Source organism: Colobus angolensis, unplaced genomic scaffold (genome assembly GCF_000951035.1).
Source record: "Colobus angolensis palliatus isolate OR3802 unplaced genomic scaffold, Cang.pa_1.0 Scaffold206, whole genome shotgun sequence".
Classification (NCBI taxonomy): domain Eukaryota; kingdom Metazoa; phylum Chordata; class Mammalia; order Primates; family Cercopithecidae; genus Colobus; species Colobus angolensis.
This window is the reverse complement of record NW_012115222.1, coordinates 3,399,013-3,414,792: the sequence shown is the minus strand read 5'-3', so window position 1 is coordinate 3,414,792 and position 15,780 is coordinate 3,399,013. Positions and strand designations below refer to the sequence as shown.

Below are 15,780 nucleotides of genomic sequence, written 5' to 3'. Positions count from 1 at the left end.
TATTCCAATGAATTAATCTTTATTTAGATATTTAATTTCTCATAACAGTGCTGTGTAGTTCTCATTTTAGAGGTTTTACACATATTTTACAAAAATTGTTCTTAAGTATTTTATGGTTTTGGAAGTCACTATAAGTTATTTCCAGTTGTTCACTTCTAGTATATATAAACATAATTGGTTTTTGAAAACTGATTTTACATGATGTAGCCTTGAAAATCCAGTTACAAATTCTAGCAACTTTTTGCTAGATTTCTTAAAATATTCTTTATACCATTTCACATCATCTGTGAATAAGAGACATTTTTCTTTATATTCCAAATATGTATGCTTTTCCTTTGTTTTTTTCTGCTTTACCACACTGGTTATGATCTTCAGTACAATATTGGATAGAAGTGGAAAGAGGAGACATCCTTACCTTGCTTTCAGTTGTAAGGAGAAAATGTTCAGTTTTCTCCTTTTGCTGTGATATTAGTTATAGATATGTTTTTTGATAGATACCCTTTCAGAGATTAAGATAGTACCTCAAGAACTCAGTAAGCATTTTTGGTTAATAGGATTTCTTTATTTTACTTTCTTTCAGTACATTAGAAATGTTGTTTCATTGTCTTTTGAACTTACTGTTTTTTTGGATGTGAAGTAAGTCATTTATTTGAACATTGTTCCTCCTGTTTAATGTTTCCTCTGCTCCCCTCAATGCTCACCCCGCTGGCTGATGGAAATTTTTCTGTTTTTCTTTGGTTTTCAACAACTTTCCTATGATATGCCTAGGTCCATATTTGTTGCTTTTCATCAAATTTGCGGAATTTTTTGCCATTATGTCTTCAAATAATTTTTCTTACCCATTCTTACTCTCTTCTTCTGAGACTCCAATTACAACTGCATTTATCTGCTAAATCCAACATCTAGGCTATCTCAAGGTCAGTGTCTATTGACTAATTTTTCATTGACCATGGGTCACATTTTCATGTTTCTTTGCTTGACTAATTTTTATTATACTCTGGACATTGTGAATGATATATTTTTAGAGAGACTTGCTATTCTGTTATCTTCCTCTGAAGAGTGCTTACAACTGTTTTAAGAGGCAGTTCACAATTACTGGCTCATCATCCTGCACTTGGATAAATTTGATTTTATTTTTTGGTAGGGAAGATTTTTCAAAAATCCAAGATGATACCGAAGCCTCTGTAAATTGGTGGTATTCAACCTCTAAGCTCTGTCTCCCCTAAGGCTAAAAATGATGATAAGGTATCACAAGATTGTTCCACTCTTGTGCTTTGAATTTGCTCATTCCTAGTATCTTTTTAAATTCTGAACTCCATAGCAGCAATCCTGTGGTAAATTTGGGGCAGTCTCCTCTATTTGTTTATCTTCAGACCAGCCATTGCCAAGTTCTCATGTATGGTCAGCACATGTACTTCATGGCACCTCTCCATGCCTAAGACTTTTATCTCTGGTGTCCTCAGCAGGATCACTATGCTCTACCTAGATTCTAGCTTGCTACGCTAGTTAAGAAATTTTTCCCAGGGAAAAAGCTGAGTTGACTGCAAGGTTTGCATAATAAATTCCCCTTCTTTCAGGAACTGCAGTCTTACACTGTTCATTCTCCAGTGACTAAAAGCAGTGACTTCTTATTTTCCAATGTTATGATTGCTTATTGCAGAAGCTCAATATCAGTTATACCTACTTAGCTGAAAGTAGAAGTCCAATTGTGTTCTTGCCTAGAGATTTTTCAGCTTTATGAATTATTTGCCTTTAGTATGAATTATAAGAAATTGCAATGATTTCAATGATTTCATTTCAGAAAATCATATGTAATCACACTACTGTTCTTTCTGTGATGTGAAATGTTAACACTTTTGATGACGAAAATTAAATCACTAGTTCACAATGAATTACTTATCTTTACCAACTTTAAGCAAGACAAACCAATTATGTATGATTATTAAACATATTAATCATATAGAGCATATTGTTGCTCATTATTTCACTTACATTTATTTAAATATTATACTTAATGCTGTATTAAAAATATTTTTTGTAGTACATTCACAATGTAGCTTATAATTAATCAGAGACTTAATTGAAATTGTTTCTCACATGGAGCCAGAAAGATTTTCAATTGCTGAATTTAACATATTAGGTTACTTTATATGGTGATGACTGAAAAACATACAGTCTAGGTTCATAATTTTGAACTTACAACAAAATTCACCATAGTTTTAGCTTATCATTAATGAATATGCCTTTGAGCTCAAAAATTTAGGGTAATTTTTTAGAATTAACTAACCAAATGTTTTGTCAATATGCCATCCAATATTTAGCTGTTTACAAATCTGTTACTATGAATTGAGGGAGATGACTAACACCACTATGCCAAAATCATTTTTGAAACATGAAATCTGAAATAAAAACATTATCTATTAAGGGATTAATGGGATTAACAGTGCAGTAATTGAATTAGGAATGTCATTTAATTGGCTTTGGAAAATTTACCTTGTTATAAGTATAGCTGCATCCACTGAATTCATGTCTTCCCCCCAGCTTGTTGACATCTCCAAATGTATATCATTCTTTTTGCCAAATTCTTCATGTTGCCACTTACAAAAACTCTCTAGCATTTTTTCTCCATGATGCCCAATATATAGCTCTGGCTGCAAAATAACAGATTTCATCACAAGGCATATTATTCTTAGGTATATACAAAAACAAAACAAACAAACAAAAAACAAATAACAAAGGCACTCTTGAATTACTAAAGCAAACTGCTGACCATAACATTAATTAGGACCTGGAAGACATTCAGGTTTGATTTACTCTGAGCTTAAAAGCTTAAAGCATTGTGAAGGTGTAATAACTGCAAAATCTGTTTGATGGTATTCTGAAAAAGCAGAGAGTTTCAATTAAGAATGTGGAACTTTTAGACTAAAATAACTTGTTGTTTCTACAACTTAAGAACAACATTTTCTATGTAGAACAACATTTTCTAAAGTGCCAGTTAGGCAGCATATCAAAATGATGCCATGGAATAGTTCCCATTTAAAATAAATAAAAAGTGTTAAAAGTACACATCTAAATGACAGAATAAAACTGTCACTTCAAATGACTTCTTAAAATTATACTTTGGAAAGTTAAGATTTGTTTTCAGGATTCTTGGAAACTAACAATATCTTATTTTTAAAATAAGATTGGGACATCAACCCAAACTAAAGGCCAGTTTTATGTATACTTTAAATGATTCAATGGATATTTCCAGATTTTTAAGTATATCCTTAACATTCCCTTTACTTAAAAGTTTCTGAACAAAATTTCTCACCCATTTAATTTAATTAAAAACTCAAGACTTTCTTACTGGAGTTTCATGGAGCAGAATAAGCTTTATCACACGAAGATTGACCTGCACACCCAGACTCTTGTGTTGGAAAAGGTTAAAAACCTAAAAACAAATAATAATAAAAATAAAAATCCTAAAATTAAACTGAAAGTCGTCTTAATTTTTCTCAAGGCCCATACGTGGAGAAGTCTCAATTTATTATTTGAGAAATCTTAAAAAAAAAAAAAAACTTGCAAAGCAAAGTAATTTTTTGTTACGTCAAACCCATGCTTTCAGAGATATTTCTACTTAGAAAAGACTGGTTGTTAGGCAGTGTTAATCTACCATATATCCCATTCTAGCGGAGTGCTCAGAAGGTAATGGAATATGGACAGAAATATCTAAAGTGTAAAAAAACACTCTGTTCCCCAGGAAAACAGCCAAATGATAGCAAAGATAGTAAAAAATGAGACTATATTTATCATTACATCAGCCGTTCTTAAATGGTAATTAACTTATAAATGGACATTTGCCTTCAACATTTATTTCTCTTTATTCTCTTGTAAGAATCACTCTTCACTACAACCTCCTGATTCTTCCTTGAATGAGGTTTGCCCAACAGAGTATGCAATTAAGTCAAAGGATCAATTTGGTAAAAAGCATCCCTAACATGATAGATACTAGGATTTCTTTCTTTTTTTTTTTTTTTTTTTTGTAAAAGTTCCAAGGAAAGTAGGCAAATAATCCTTAAAGGAATATTGCATGAAATCTAAGAGGCGACGAATACTAGGATTTCTACAATCAGAAATCATCAACACAAGTTAGTCACCTGTGATTTAGTTGGTTAAAATTTTAGTTCATCAACTAGAATCATATCTGACATTCATTTTACATACCTATATAATAGCTCAGTGGATTACTGACATTCATTTTTATATCACATCATAATTAACCTATGGTCCTTTTGTGGGGCCATGTATATAAACATATATTAAAATATTCATGATAATTTCACCAAATTTATGCCTCTATCAAAATATCTTATCTACCCCATAAATATATACATCTACTATGTACCAACAAAATAAATAAATAAATAAATAAATAAATAAATGGGGCTAGAAATTTTAAAAAAAAGGAAAAGAACAGTACCAAAAACAGAGAGAAAAGACTAACATAGAAAGAGGTTTGCCACATCAAAATTAACAAGAAGGGTGTTTTCTTTTTTACAATATGTGAATTTTTATTTTGATATTGCTTTTGAGATGGATCAATTTTGTATACCTAAGTATTTTTTTTTAACTGATGACAATAAGAGAAAGGAATAGTAATGAGTTAATTTTAAAGAACTTCATTATAAATACTCACACGTCTTCCTTAGAGTTTTCTTGAAAAAATTCCAAGCGCACTTTAAAGTTTGCCTACCATATTTAAGATGGTTAGAATGAATCTCCTGGCTGCATCTGCTCCATGATAGGAAACCATTGCTGGGTCTGCAACCACTACAGTCTCTATGTTGTATTCTTGAGGTAATTTGTATGAGTATCGTTTCCCTCTTCCACTTTCTGCTATTTTTCTAGACCTAGGTCTTCCTTTATCTGCAACAGAGAATTGAATTTTTCAATGCACTTTCATATTGGCAAAGTGAATAATATTAAACATATTTAATAATGAGCAAAATCAAATAAGTTCCCAACGCACATAAAATCTTAAAGGGCATTTGGCTTTGAAGTATGACTTTAGAATGAGGCAGACTGAATTTCTCCCACTTATTAGCTCTGCCAGCCTGAGTTTCCTTATCTGTAAAATGGATAACAATAACACCTACCTTCCAGAGTTGTTGATGGCTTATAATAAGATCACATTAGTTAGATTTCTAGCAAACAGCTCCAATATAAACAAAATAACTCAATAAATAAAAGACACTACAATCTTCTTTTTGATGCCAATGGCAAAATAAAAGTCTAGTTGAAAGAAGTGCCTGAAGTGACTGCCCCACACATCCTAATTTCAGGCAGGTGCCCCTGATTACTAAATTACTATTCATGAATTACAAAGGATTCTGCTCCACTTTCCGTCAAGATCTTACAGAAGTTATAACTGCTGGGGAATACAGATTCCTCAAATGAAGCCAAATCAAAGCAGAAACCACAAACAAAAAACATGTATAGGTTTGCCTACATAAAAACTAAGAACTTCCATTTATTAAAACATGTCACTATCACAGTGGAAGTCATGCCACCCTGTGAGAGGAGATAATTCAATATTTTTCCAGAATAAAGAAATAAAGAGCTATTCTAAATCAATGACAGTCTAATTGAAAAATGGGCAGAACTTGAACAACCATTTCTCACAATAGGATATCTAAATGCCTAATTATCATGGGACAATGTCTGGTCTTCAAAGAAATACAACATCACTGGTCTTCAAAGAAATACAAATTAAAACCAAAATACATTAAATAAATTAAAATCCCTGGAATAAGCTAAAATTAAAGACTCTGACTATATCAAGTGCTGACAAGACTGTGGGGACAAATAGAAGTACCATATGCATACATACTAAGAGATTAAACTGGGATAAACACTTTGAAAACCTAGTTTGCAGTGTCTACTGAAGTTGAATATTTGCATACCCATTAATCAATGATATAAAACATACAGCCATCAGAAATGCATACAAAACTCATGTACAAACAATTATAATAAGATCACATTAGTTAGATTTCTAGCAAAGAGCTCCAATATAAACAAAATAACTCAATAAATAAAAGACACCACAATCTTCTTTTTGACACCAATGGCAAAATAAAGGTCTACTTGAAAGAAGTGCCTGAAGTGACTGCCCCATACATCCTTATTTTTAAAATTATTTTTAAAATTCAAATCATCATCAATAGTATATGGATAAAGAAATGTTAGAATATTCATGTAATGGAATACTGTATAGCAATGAAAAGGAACCAGCTGCTGTAACATGTGAAACTATGGAAGAACCTTACAAATAATGAGGTTCATCCACATAATACTGATGGAAAGAAGCCAAGTACAAAAGATTAGGTAGTATGATTCCATTTAAAGACACATCAAAACCTGAGAAGAAATGCTCTTAAAAACCAACTCAGTGAGTATCTTAGGGTAGGAGAAATTAGAGCCTGGGCATGGCACAAGGGAGATATCTGTGGTGTTGTCATTTTTTTTTTCCTCCTTTTTTTTTTTCCTTCAGGTCCTGGGATACATGTGCAGAACGTGCAGGTTTGTTACATAGGTATACATGTGCTATAGCAGTCTGTTGGCTGCATAAATGTCTTCTTTTGAGAAGCGTCTGTTCGTACCTTTTGGCCACTTTTTGATGGGGTTGTTTGTTGTTGTTTTGTCTTGTAAATTTGTTCAAGTTCCTTGTAGATTCTGGATATTAGCCCTTAGTCAGATGTCTAGATTGCAAAAATTTTCTCCCAATCTGTTGGATGCCTGTTCACTCTGATGATAGTTTCTTTTGCTCTGCAGAAGCTCTTCAGTTTAATTAGATCCCATTTGTCGATTGTGGCTTTTGTTGCAATTGCTTTTGGTGTTTTAGTCATGAAGTCTTTGCCCATGCCTATGTCCTGAATGGTGTTGCTTAAGTTTTCTTCTAGGGTTTTTATGGTTTTGGGCTTTACATTTAAGTCTTTAATCTATCTCGAGTTAATTTTTGTATAAGGTGTAAGGAAGGGGTCCAGTTTCTGTTTTCTGCATATGGCTAGTTTTCCCAGCACCATGTATTAAACAGGGAATACTTTCACCACTGATTGTTTTTGTCAGGTTTGTCAATGATCAGATGGTTATAGATGCGTGGTATTATTTTTGAGGTCGCTGTTCTGTTCCATTTGTCTCTTTATCTGTTTTGGTACTAGTACCATGCTGTTTTGGTTACTGTAGCCTTGTAGTAGTTTGAAGTCAGGTAGTGTGATGCCTCTAGTTTTCTTCTTTTTGCTTGTCTTGGCTATACCAGCTATTTTTGGTTCCATATGAAACTTAAAGTAGTTTTTTTCTAATTCTGTGAAGAAAGTCAATGGAAGCTTGATAGGAATAGCATTGAATCTATAAATTACTTTAGGCAGTATGGCCATTTTCACAATATCAATTCTTCCCATCCATGAGCATGATTTTTTTCCCCATGTGATTGTGTCCTCTCTTATTTCCTTGAGCAATAGTTTTTAATTCTCCTAGAAGAGGTCCTTCATGTCCCTTATAAGTTGAATTCCTAAGTATTCTCTATAGTCTGATTCCAGTAACTATTGGTTATGTTCACACTAGGAAAATTCAGCAGTTGAACATATTGTTTCTGGAATTTTCTGTATGCCCATGGTGCTTCAATAATAAATTTACAATTATAACAGTTTTACTGAGGGTAACTTACATGCCACATTACGCAGCCATTCACGTGTACAATTCAATCAAGTTTAAGAATTTTCTACAGTTGAAGAATAATCTCCATGGTATATTGTTAAATCAGCTATCACTTGCTCCTCTCCTTGCCATTTATCATATTCTGTTGATGTCCCTAAGCTGCTATCATCTTTCCACAACTTGCACTGTTGTATTTCTTTACTATTTAATATAAATTCAGTGAAGTCTGTTCAAGAGTGAAGTGAAACATGTATATTCAATTAGTTATGATTCCCTGTATGTCTCTAACTTTGTTTTGAATTCAGGATATGTGTTCTCACAGTTCTAATCTATCTTTTTGGTTTCTGATAAATTGAGTCTTATTCCAGGTGCCTTGGTTTTAGCTTGTCTATTCTATTCTATTCTATTCTATTCTATTCTATTCTATTCTATTCTATTCTATTCTATTCTATTCTATTCTATTCTATTCTATTCTATTCTATCCTATCCTATCCTATCCTATCCTACTAACCACATATCCTACCTTGCTTTGACCTCTAACATCTTTTCATGTTTACAGAATTAATTTATCTCTTGGTTTCTTTTTCTTTTCTTTTCTTTTCTTTTTTTTTTTTAAGATGGAGTCTCAGTCTGCCACCCAGGCTGGAGTGCAGTGTCATGATCTTGGCTCACTTCAACCTCTGCCTCCTGGGTTTACGTGATTCTCCTGCTTCTGCCTCTTAAGTAGCTGGGATTACAGGCATGCACCACAATGCCTGGCTAATTTTTGCAGTTTTTGTAGAGACACGGTTTTGCCATGTTGGCCAGTCTGGTCTTGAACTCCTGACCTCAGATGATCCACCTGCCTCGGCATCCCAAAGTGCTAGGATAACAGGTGTGAGCCACTGTTTCCAGCCTTATCTCTTGGATTCTTGACCTACTGTTTAATTTGTATTATGACTTCTATGCCCACCTGTCAACTCTGTGATCTAATAAGAACTGGATCCCACCACTATTGCTGGAAACTAATCTTATCTAGACTATCCCCATAAGTTACTGTTTCTCATTTTTTCTAGCAATGACACAGATTTTAAAATTATGTAATAAATCCAGTTTTACTCAACTATCATGTATAATCAGTTAACAAAGTTAACTGAAGTGTTATAACAATTAATGCAAATATTCCTTATTTATATCATATAACAAGGCAATGCAAGATGACAAAAACAATACTAGCCATCTGAATCGGAATCACTATAGGTAAAAGTAAACTTTATGGATCCAGATTCAGTACCAGAGGTTAATACCAAAGACCAAATTGATCATATATATATATACGCACACATACACAACTATGCATACATATGTTATTTATATATTGTGTGTGTATATACTTATGTTCTAACATATATACATGTGTATATATATTAATATTAATTTATATTAATTAATATTGTATTTATATATATAATTTATATAATAAAGCCAAGATCGCGACACTGCACTCCAGCCTGGGTGGCAGACTGAGACTCCATCTTGAAAAAAGAAAGGAAAGAAAAAGAAACCAAGAGATAAATTAATATTTATATATATAATAATAATATATATTAATGTGTGTGTATACACACACACACACACACATACACACATACACACATACTTTCAACATCATCTTTGTAGATGGATATATAATTGGCCTTGAAGGGAAATAAGAATCTGAGTATTATCTATCACATATTCACCGACTGTGACAAGTGACAGCTTCTCACCAGTGTCAACTTCTGCCGAGCAAATGAGATTAATATGGATACATCCAATAACTAAAAAGAGACACCTCCTTCTATTTAGCACTTTTCCACATTTTCTCTTACTTTCTCCCAGCTATCACCTTCTTGTCCTCAGATGCTGGATAAGATGCTGTAGTAGAGACTATTAAGTGTCCATCAGTATCCATTCTCCCTTTCTTATTTTTAGGAATAAAAAATTCCCTAACCACATCCCCACCCAACCACTACTTTTTGGTCAGAAGTGTGGCTATGTACCCAGAAACATTTCTCAGTCTACTGTTCAACTGAGTGTAATTACGTCACTGAGTTGTAAAACATGGAATTTGAACAGAACTAGTATGTACAACTTTTGGTCACTCTTTAAAAGAAAATCACTTGTCTCCTACTTTCCTTCCTTCATCCTGTAGGCTAGAATCTAGACGAAGTATAGAGAGCTTAGATGAACATTGGAAGATAACATTTCTGGGGGATGTTAAACCAATTCTTTGGAGTCAAAATGCATAGATAAAAATCTTGGATTTGCAACTTACTAGTTTTTGGGACTGTGGGGCAAAAACTTACTTTTCTACTTATTTGTTGTATAGATAAAAATTATATATGAATAGGAATATGTGAGCATGTATATGGAACTTGCTTACTGCAATGTGTAATTCATATATTAAATGTGAAATATGTTAGCTAGTAGGATGACATTTTTAATATGGAAATTATTCTTTATATTTATTTGATCTCTAAATGGGAACATGTACACTTACATGGGTTTAAAGGTACACCTAGATATATACTCTATGCTCTCATTAAAAATTTTGCTTTTAACAAACTATTACATTTTGATTATCAAATAATATTTACTAAAACCTACAGTAAATAATAACTGGTCATATTGAAACTATTTTTTGATATTCAGAACTCAAGAAAATTCCTACAGCAACTATTTTGTTACTGCAATGTTTAAGCAATCTAATAATGCCACAGCCCACATGAAAATCTCTTCCTTGAAAGATGCTTGCCTTTGTAAAAGAAAACTGGACTCCATTCTAGAAGGCTATAAAATAGAAAGCTATAAACATATAAAATATATCACTACAGTGACCATCTCATTCACAGTATCACTGGGATAACCTCATGGAGGTCAGAGAAGAGACAAATTAGGGCATGGAGCTGGCATTATAGGAGATAGAAAAAGGGTTAGTTCTCATTCAGAGCTGAGACTTAGGGTCCTGGGCGATGAGCTGCAGCAGATAAGAGAAAACCATGCAGATTTAGAAAATGAGATAATAAAATACAACAATTTTACAACTTTAGACTCATTAGAAATCATGTAAATGAATCTCAGAATCATGAGTATCTACTCCAATTGGCAGAGAAGTGACTCATACAAATACATACAACTGGATAGCAAAAGATCTGTTGGAAAAAATGTATTTATCTCAACTCTTAACAGAGTAAGGCTCTGTATAATCATTGTCCAAATAATAATTAGTGGAAACAAATAATAATTCTTCCTCAAAGTGTTTACAAACATTGTTTATCTTTCCTATCATTGAAATGTCATCTTACTGTCTTAGGTTTCACAAAGAAGATTGTGTCTTCCCACATTTTTGTCTTTAGAGGCTGATTTTTACCCATATTTTTGTGTCCAGTGTATGGCATGCAGTAAATAATATTCATGGAATTAATGTGAAGAAACCTTATGTCCAGCATTTTATTAGGCTCCCTAGTGTGTAACACCACATGCACAAAATGCAATGGTAACACTACAAAGCAATAGCTTGGAAAGGCTAAGGGAAAGTAGTATCCAGGGGGATTCAGAAGGACTTTCCTAAGGCACTAAGTCTTGGAGGATGAGAAGATTAAAGGAAAAGAGGAGAAAGTTTTGAAGAAAACCAGGAGACTTAGAGACAGGAAGGAGTATGGTACATAGGGATAGAAATAAAAGACCTCTATAAACTCAGATGTTTCTCTAAATATGAAGAAGAATCACATTTCGGGGTCCATGTTTAAAATGCTGATTCTCTTGGGTCCCGGCCTCAGTAACTCTGACTTAGTGCATCTGGATGGGATCCAGAAATCTTCATTTTAACTCTAATCCCCAGGTGATTTTGGTGCACTTAATCCACTTACCATATTCAGGTTGTTGTGTGCTTAGCTGAAGAGTATGAATTTTACTCTGAAGGTGTGAAGAATCCCAGAAAAGAATATTATCAAATGCACCTTTTAAAAAAATTGGAAACTAGATTATGAGAGGGTTAGACTGAAATCAAGAAGACAAAGAGAAGGCAATAAACTGCAGTAATCCAAGCAATATATAAATTGGCTGTAGAGTCAAGGGCCCAGGGTCTCCTGGTATGCAAAATGGCATACTGGGAATCACATCATCCCTTGTGTGTTTATTTACAATCTTTCAGTTTCCCTTGTCTTTTTTTTTTTTTTTCCTATAAAATGAGAACAGGGAGGGCAGAGCAAAACGGTGGAATAGAATGCTCCACTAATTGTCCCCACTGCAAAGACACCAAGTTAACTATCTACAGAAAAAAAAAAAAAAATACCTTCACAAAAACTGAAAATCACGTGAGCACTCATAATACCTGGTTTTAACTTCATATCGCTGAAAAAAGCACTGAAGATAGAAAAAAACAGTACTGAATTGCTGATACCACCCCTCCCCCACCCCAGCAGTTGCAGAGTGATGCAGAGAGTATCTCCGGGGGCTGGGAGATGGAGAATAGAGCAATTGCGAGGCAGTGATCTCCGTGCTGCCCTGTTAGAGCAGAAAGGAAAACCAGATCAAACTCAGCTGACACCCATCACAGAGAGAGCATTTAAATCAGCCTTAGCTGGAGGGGAATCAGCAATCCCACTGGTAAGAAACTGAGTGCCTATAAACCTCGATACTGAAGGCTACAGCACTCTGAGTCTCCAAGAAAATTTGAAAGGCAGTTAGGCCATAAGGACTGCAACTCTTAGGCAAGTCCTAGAGACAGTGGACTAGGAGATACACACAGTATACTGAGACACTAACTGGGATAGCCAAGGAAGTTCTGGCATCACCCCTCCCCTAGCCTCAGGCTGCATAGCTGGTGGCTCCAAAGAGACTCCCTCCTTCTGCTTGAGGCGCGAAGAGGGAAATGTGGGGAAGACTTTGTCTTACATCTATGATATGAGCACAGCCACAGCAAGATAGGGCACCAGTTAAGAGTTGTGAGGCCTCCATTCTAGGTCCTAGCTCCCAAAAGACATTTCTAGACATCCTCTAGGCCAGAAGGGAACCCACTGCCTTGAAGAAAAGAACCTAGTCCTGGCAATATTTTCCACCTGCTAACTGAAAAGCCCTGAATAGCCAGCAGTGACACCCAGGTACTACATCGAGGACTTTGGGTGAACCTTTGAGACTTACTGGCTTCTGGTACCAGCAGAGCCACAGAGGGGTAAAACACCAAGTGAACTTGAAATAATTAAAAGGACTCAAGCAGGAATTCTGGAGTTGAAAAATGCAATTTGCATATTGAAGAGTGAATCACAGTCTTTTAATAGCAGAATTGAACAAGCAAAAAAAAGAATTAGTGATCTTGAAGACAGTCTATTTGAAAATACACAGTCAGAGGAGACAAAGCAAAAAAGAATAAAAAACAATGAAGCAAACCTATAGGATCTAGAAAATTGCCTCAAAAGGGCAAATCTAAGAGTTATTGGCCTTAAAGAAGAGGTAGAAAAAGAGATAGAGGCAGAAAGTTTTTACAAAGAAATAACAGAGAACTTCCCAAACCTAAACAAAGATACCAATATCCAAGTACAAAAAGGTTATAGAACACCAAGCAGATTTAACTCAAAGAAGACTACCTCAAGGCATTTAATAATCAAAATCTCAAATGTTAAGGATAGGGAAAGAATCCTAAAACCAGCAAGAGAAAAGAAAAAAAAAACATACAATTGAGCTCTAATACACTGGCAGCAGTGGAAAGCTTACAAGCCAGGAGAGAGTGGTGTGACATGTACAGTGCTGAAGGAAAAAAAAATTTCCCCTTGAATAGTATATCTGGCAAAAATACCCTTCTAACATGAAGGAAAAATAAAGACCTTCCCACACAAACAAAAACTGAGGGATTTCAGCAATACCAGAACTGTCCTACAGAAAATGATAAAGGAAGTACTTCATTCAGAAAGAAAAGAACATCAATGAGCAATAAATAATCACCTGAAGGTACAGAACTCACTGGTAATACTAAGTACGCAGAAAAACACAGAATATTATAACACTGTTACTGTGGTGTGCAAACTACTTGTATCCTAATTTAAGAGACTAAACAATGAAACAATCAAAACTGATAACTACAAAAACTTTTGAAGACATAGTACAATAAGATATAAATAGAAACAAAAAAAGGTTAAAAAGTTGGAGTATGAAGTTAAGGCAGAGAGTTTTTGTTGGATTTCTTTATGCTTGTTTATTTATGGAAATACTATTAAGATGTTATCAGATTAAAATAATGGTTTATAAGATAGTATTTGCAACCTCATGGTAACCTCAAACCCAAAAACATATAATGGATACACAGAGAATAAAAAGCAAGAAACTAAGTCATATCATCAGAGAAAATCACCTTTGCTAGAGGAATACAGGAAGAAAAGAAACAAGGAAGACAAGACCACAAAACAACCAGAAAGCAAATAACAAAATGGCAAGAGTAAGTTCTTACTGATCCATAATAACATTAAATGTAAATGGACTAAACTATCTAATCAAAAGACATGAAGTGGCTAAATAGATGAAAAACCAAGACCCATTGATCTGTTGCCTACAAGAAACACACTTCACCTATAAAGAGACATATAGACTGAAAATAAAAGATTGGAAAGAGATATTCCATGTCAATAAAAACCAAAAAAACAGCAGGAGTTGCTATATTTATATAAGACAAAATAGATTTCAAAACAAAGACTATAAAAGACAAAGAAGGTCACTATATCATGATAAAGGGGTCCATTCAACAAGAGGATATAACAATTTTAAATATATATGCAACCAACACTCATATATATAAAGAAAATATTATCAGAGCTATTGAGAGAGAATAGGCCACATTAAAATAAAAGCTGGAGACTTCAACACCCCACTTTAAGCACTGGACACATCTTCCAGACAGAAAATCAACCAAGAAATATCAGATTTAATCTGCACTATAGGCCAAATGACTCTAATAAAAATTTACAGAACATTTTAACCAAGAGCTGCAGAATATGCATTCTTTTCCTCAGCATGTGGATCATTCTCAAGGAAAGATCATATGTTACATCTTAAAAAAAAAGCATTAAATCATTCCAAAAACTGAAGTAATATAATATCAAACATCTTCTCTAATCAAAATGGAATAAAACTAGAAATTGATAACAAGATAGAATTTTGGAAATTATGAAAATACATGGAAATTAAACAATATGCTTCTCAATGACCAGTGGGTCAATGAATAAAGTGAGAAAGAAATTGGAAAATTTCTTAAAACAAAGATAATGAAAACAAAACACACGAAAACCTTTGGGATTCAGCAAAAGCAGTACTCAAGGAGAGGTTTATAACTATAAGTGCCTACATCAAAAAAAAAAAAGAAGGAAAAATCTCAAAAAACCAAACAATGCATCTTAGATAACTAGAATAGCAAGAACAAACCAAACTTAAAACTAGAATAAAAGAAATAAGATCAGAGCAGAAGTAAATGAAATTGAAATAAAAAATACAAAAAAATCAATAAAACAGAAGGGTGTTTTCTTTGAAAAGTTAAACAAAACTGACAAATCCTTAGCCAGACTAAGAATAAAAGAGAGAAAATCCAAATAAATAAAATCAGAAATGAAAAAGGAGACATTACAACCAATACTGTAGAAATTCAAAGGATCATTAGTAGCTACTATGAGCAACTATATGTCAATACATTGTAAAATATAGAAGAAATGGACAAATTCTTAGATATATACAACCTACCAAGATTGAAACAGGAAGAAATCAAAAATCTGAACAGATAGAAAGTAACAAGATTGAAGCCATAAAAAAATGTCTTCCAGTAAAGTAAAGCCCAGGACCCTATGGCTTCACTGCTGAATTCTATCAAACATTTAAGGAAGAACTAATACCCATCCTAGTCAAACTATTCCAAAAAAAATAAGAGGATGGAATATTTCCAATGTCATTTTAGGTAACCTGTATTACCCTGATACAAAAAAACAAAAACAAAACAAACAAACAAACAGAAAAAAGACATATAAATTGAAAAAAAAATACTACAGGCTAATATCTCTGATAAATACTGATGTAAAAATCTTC

At 33.6% G+C, this 15,780-nt stretch overlaps 1 protein-coding gene across 1 annotated transcript in view; it reads right to left on the bottom strand.

Annotated features, from left to right (window-relative positions):
* Positions 1–15,780, bottom strand: part of ADAMTS19 (ADAM metallopeptidase with thrombospondin type 1 motif, 19) — a 285,046-nt gene that overhangs the window by 206,480 nt on the left and 62,786 nt on the right. The window contains exons 5-7 of the mRNA XM_011942132.1: positions 4,736–4,908; positions 3,350–3,433; positions 2,494–2,651 (exon numbers count right to left, since the gene is read on the bottom strand). Coding sequence (XP_011797522.1) covers positions 2,494–2,651; positions 3,350–3,433; positions 4,736–4,908 — 415 coding nt within the window. The remainder of the gene's footprint in view (positions 1–2,493; positions 2,652–3,349; positions 3,434–4,735; positions 4,909–15,780) is intronic.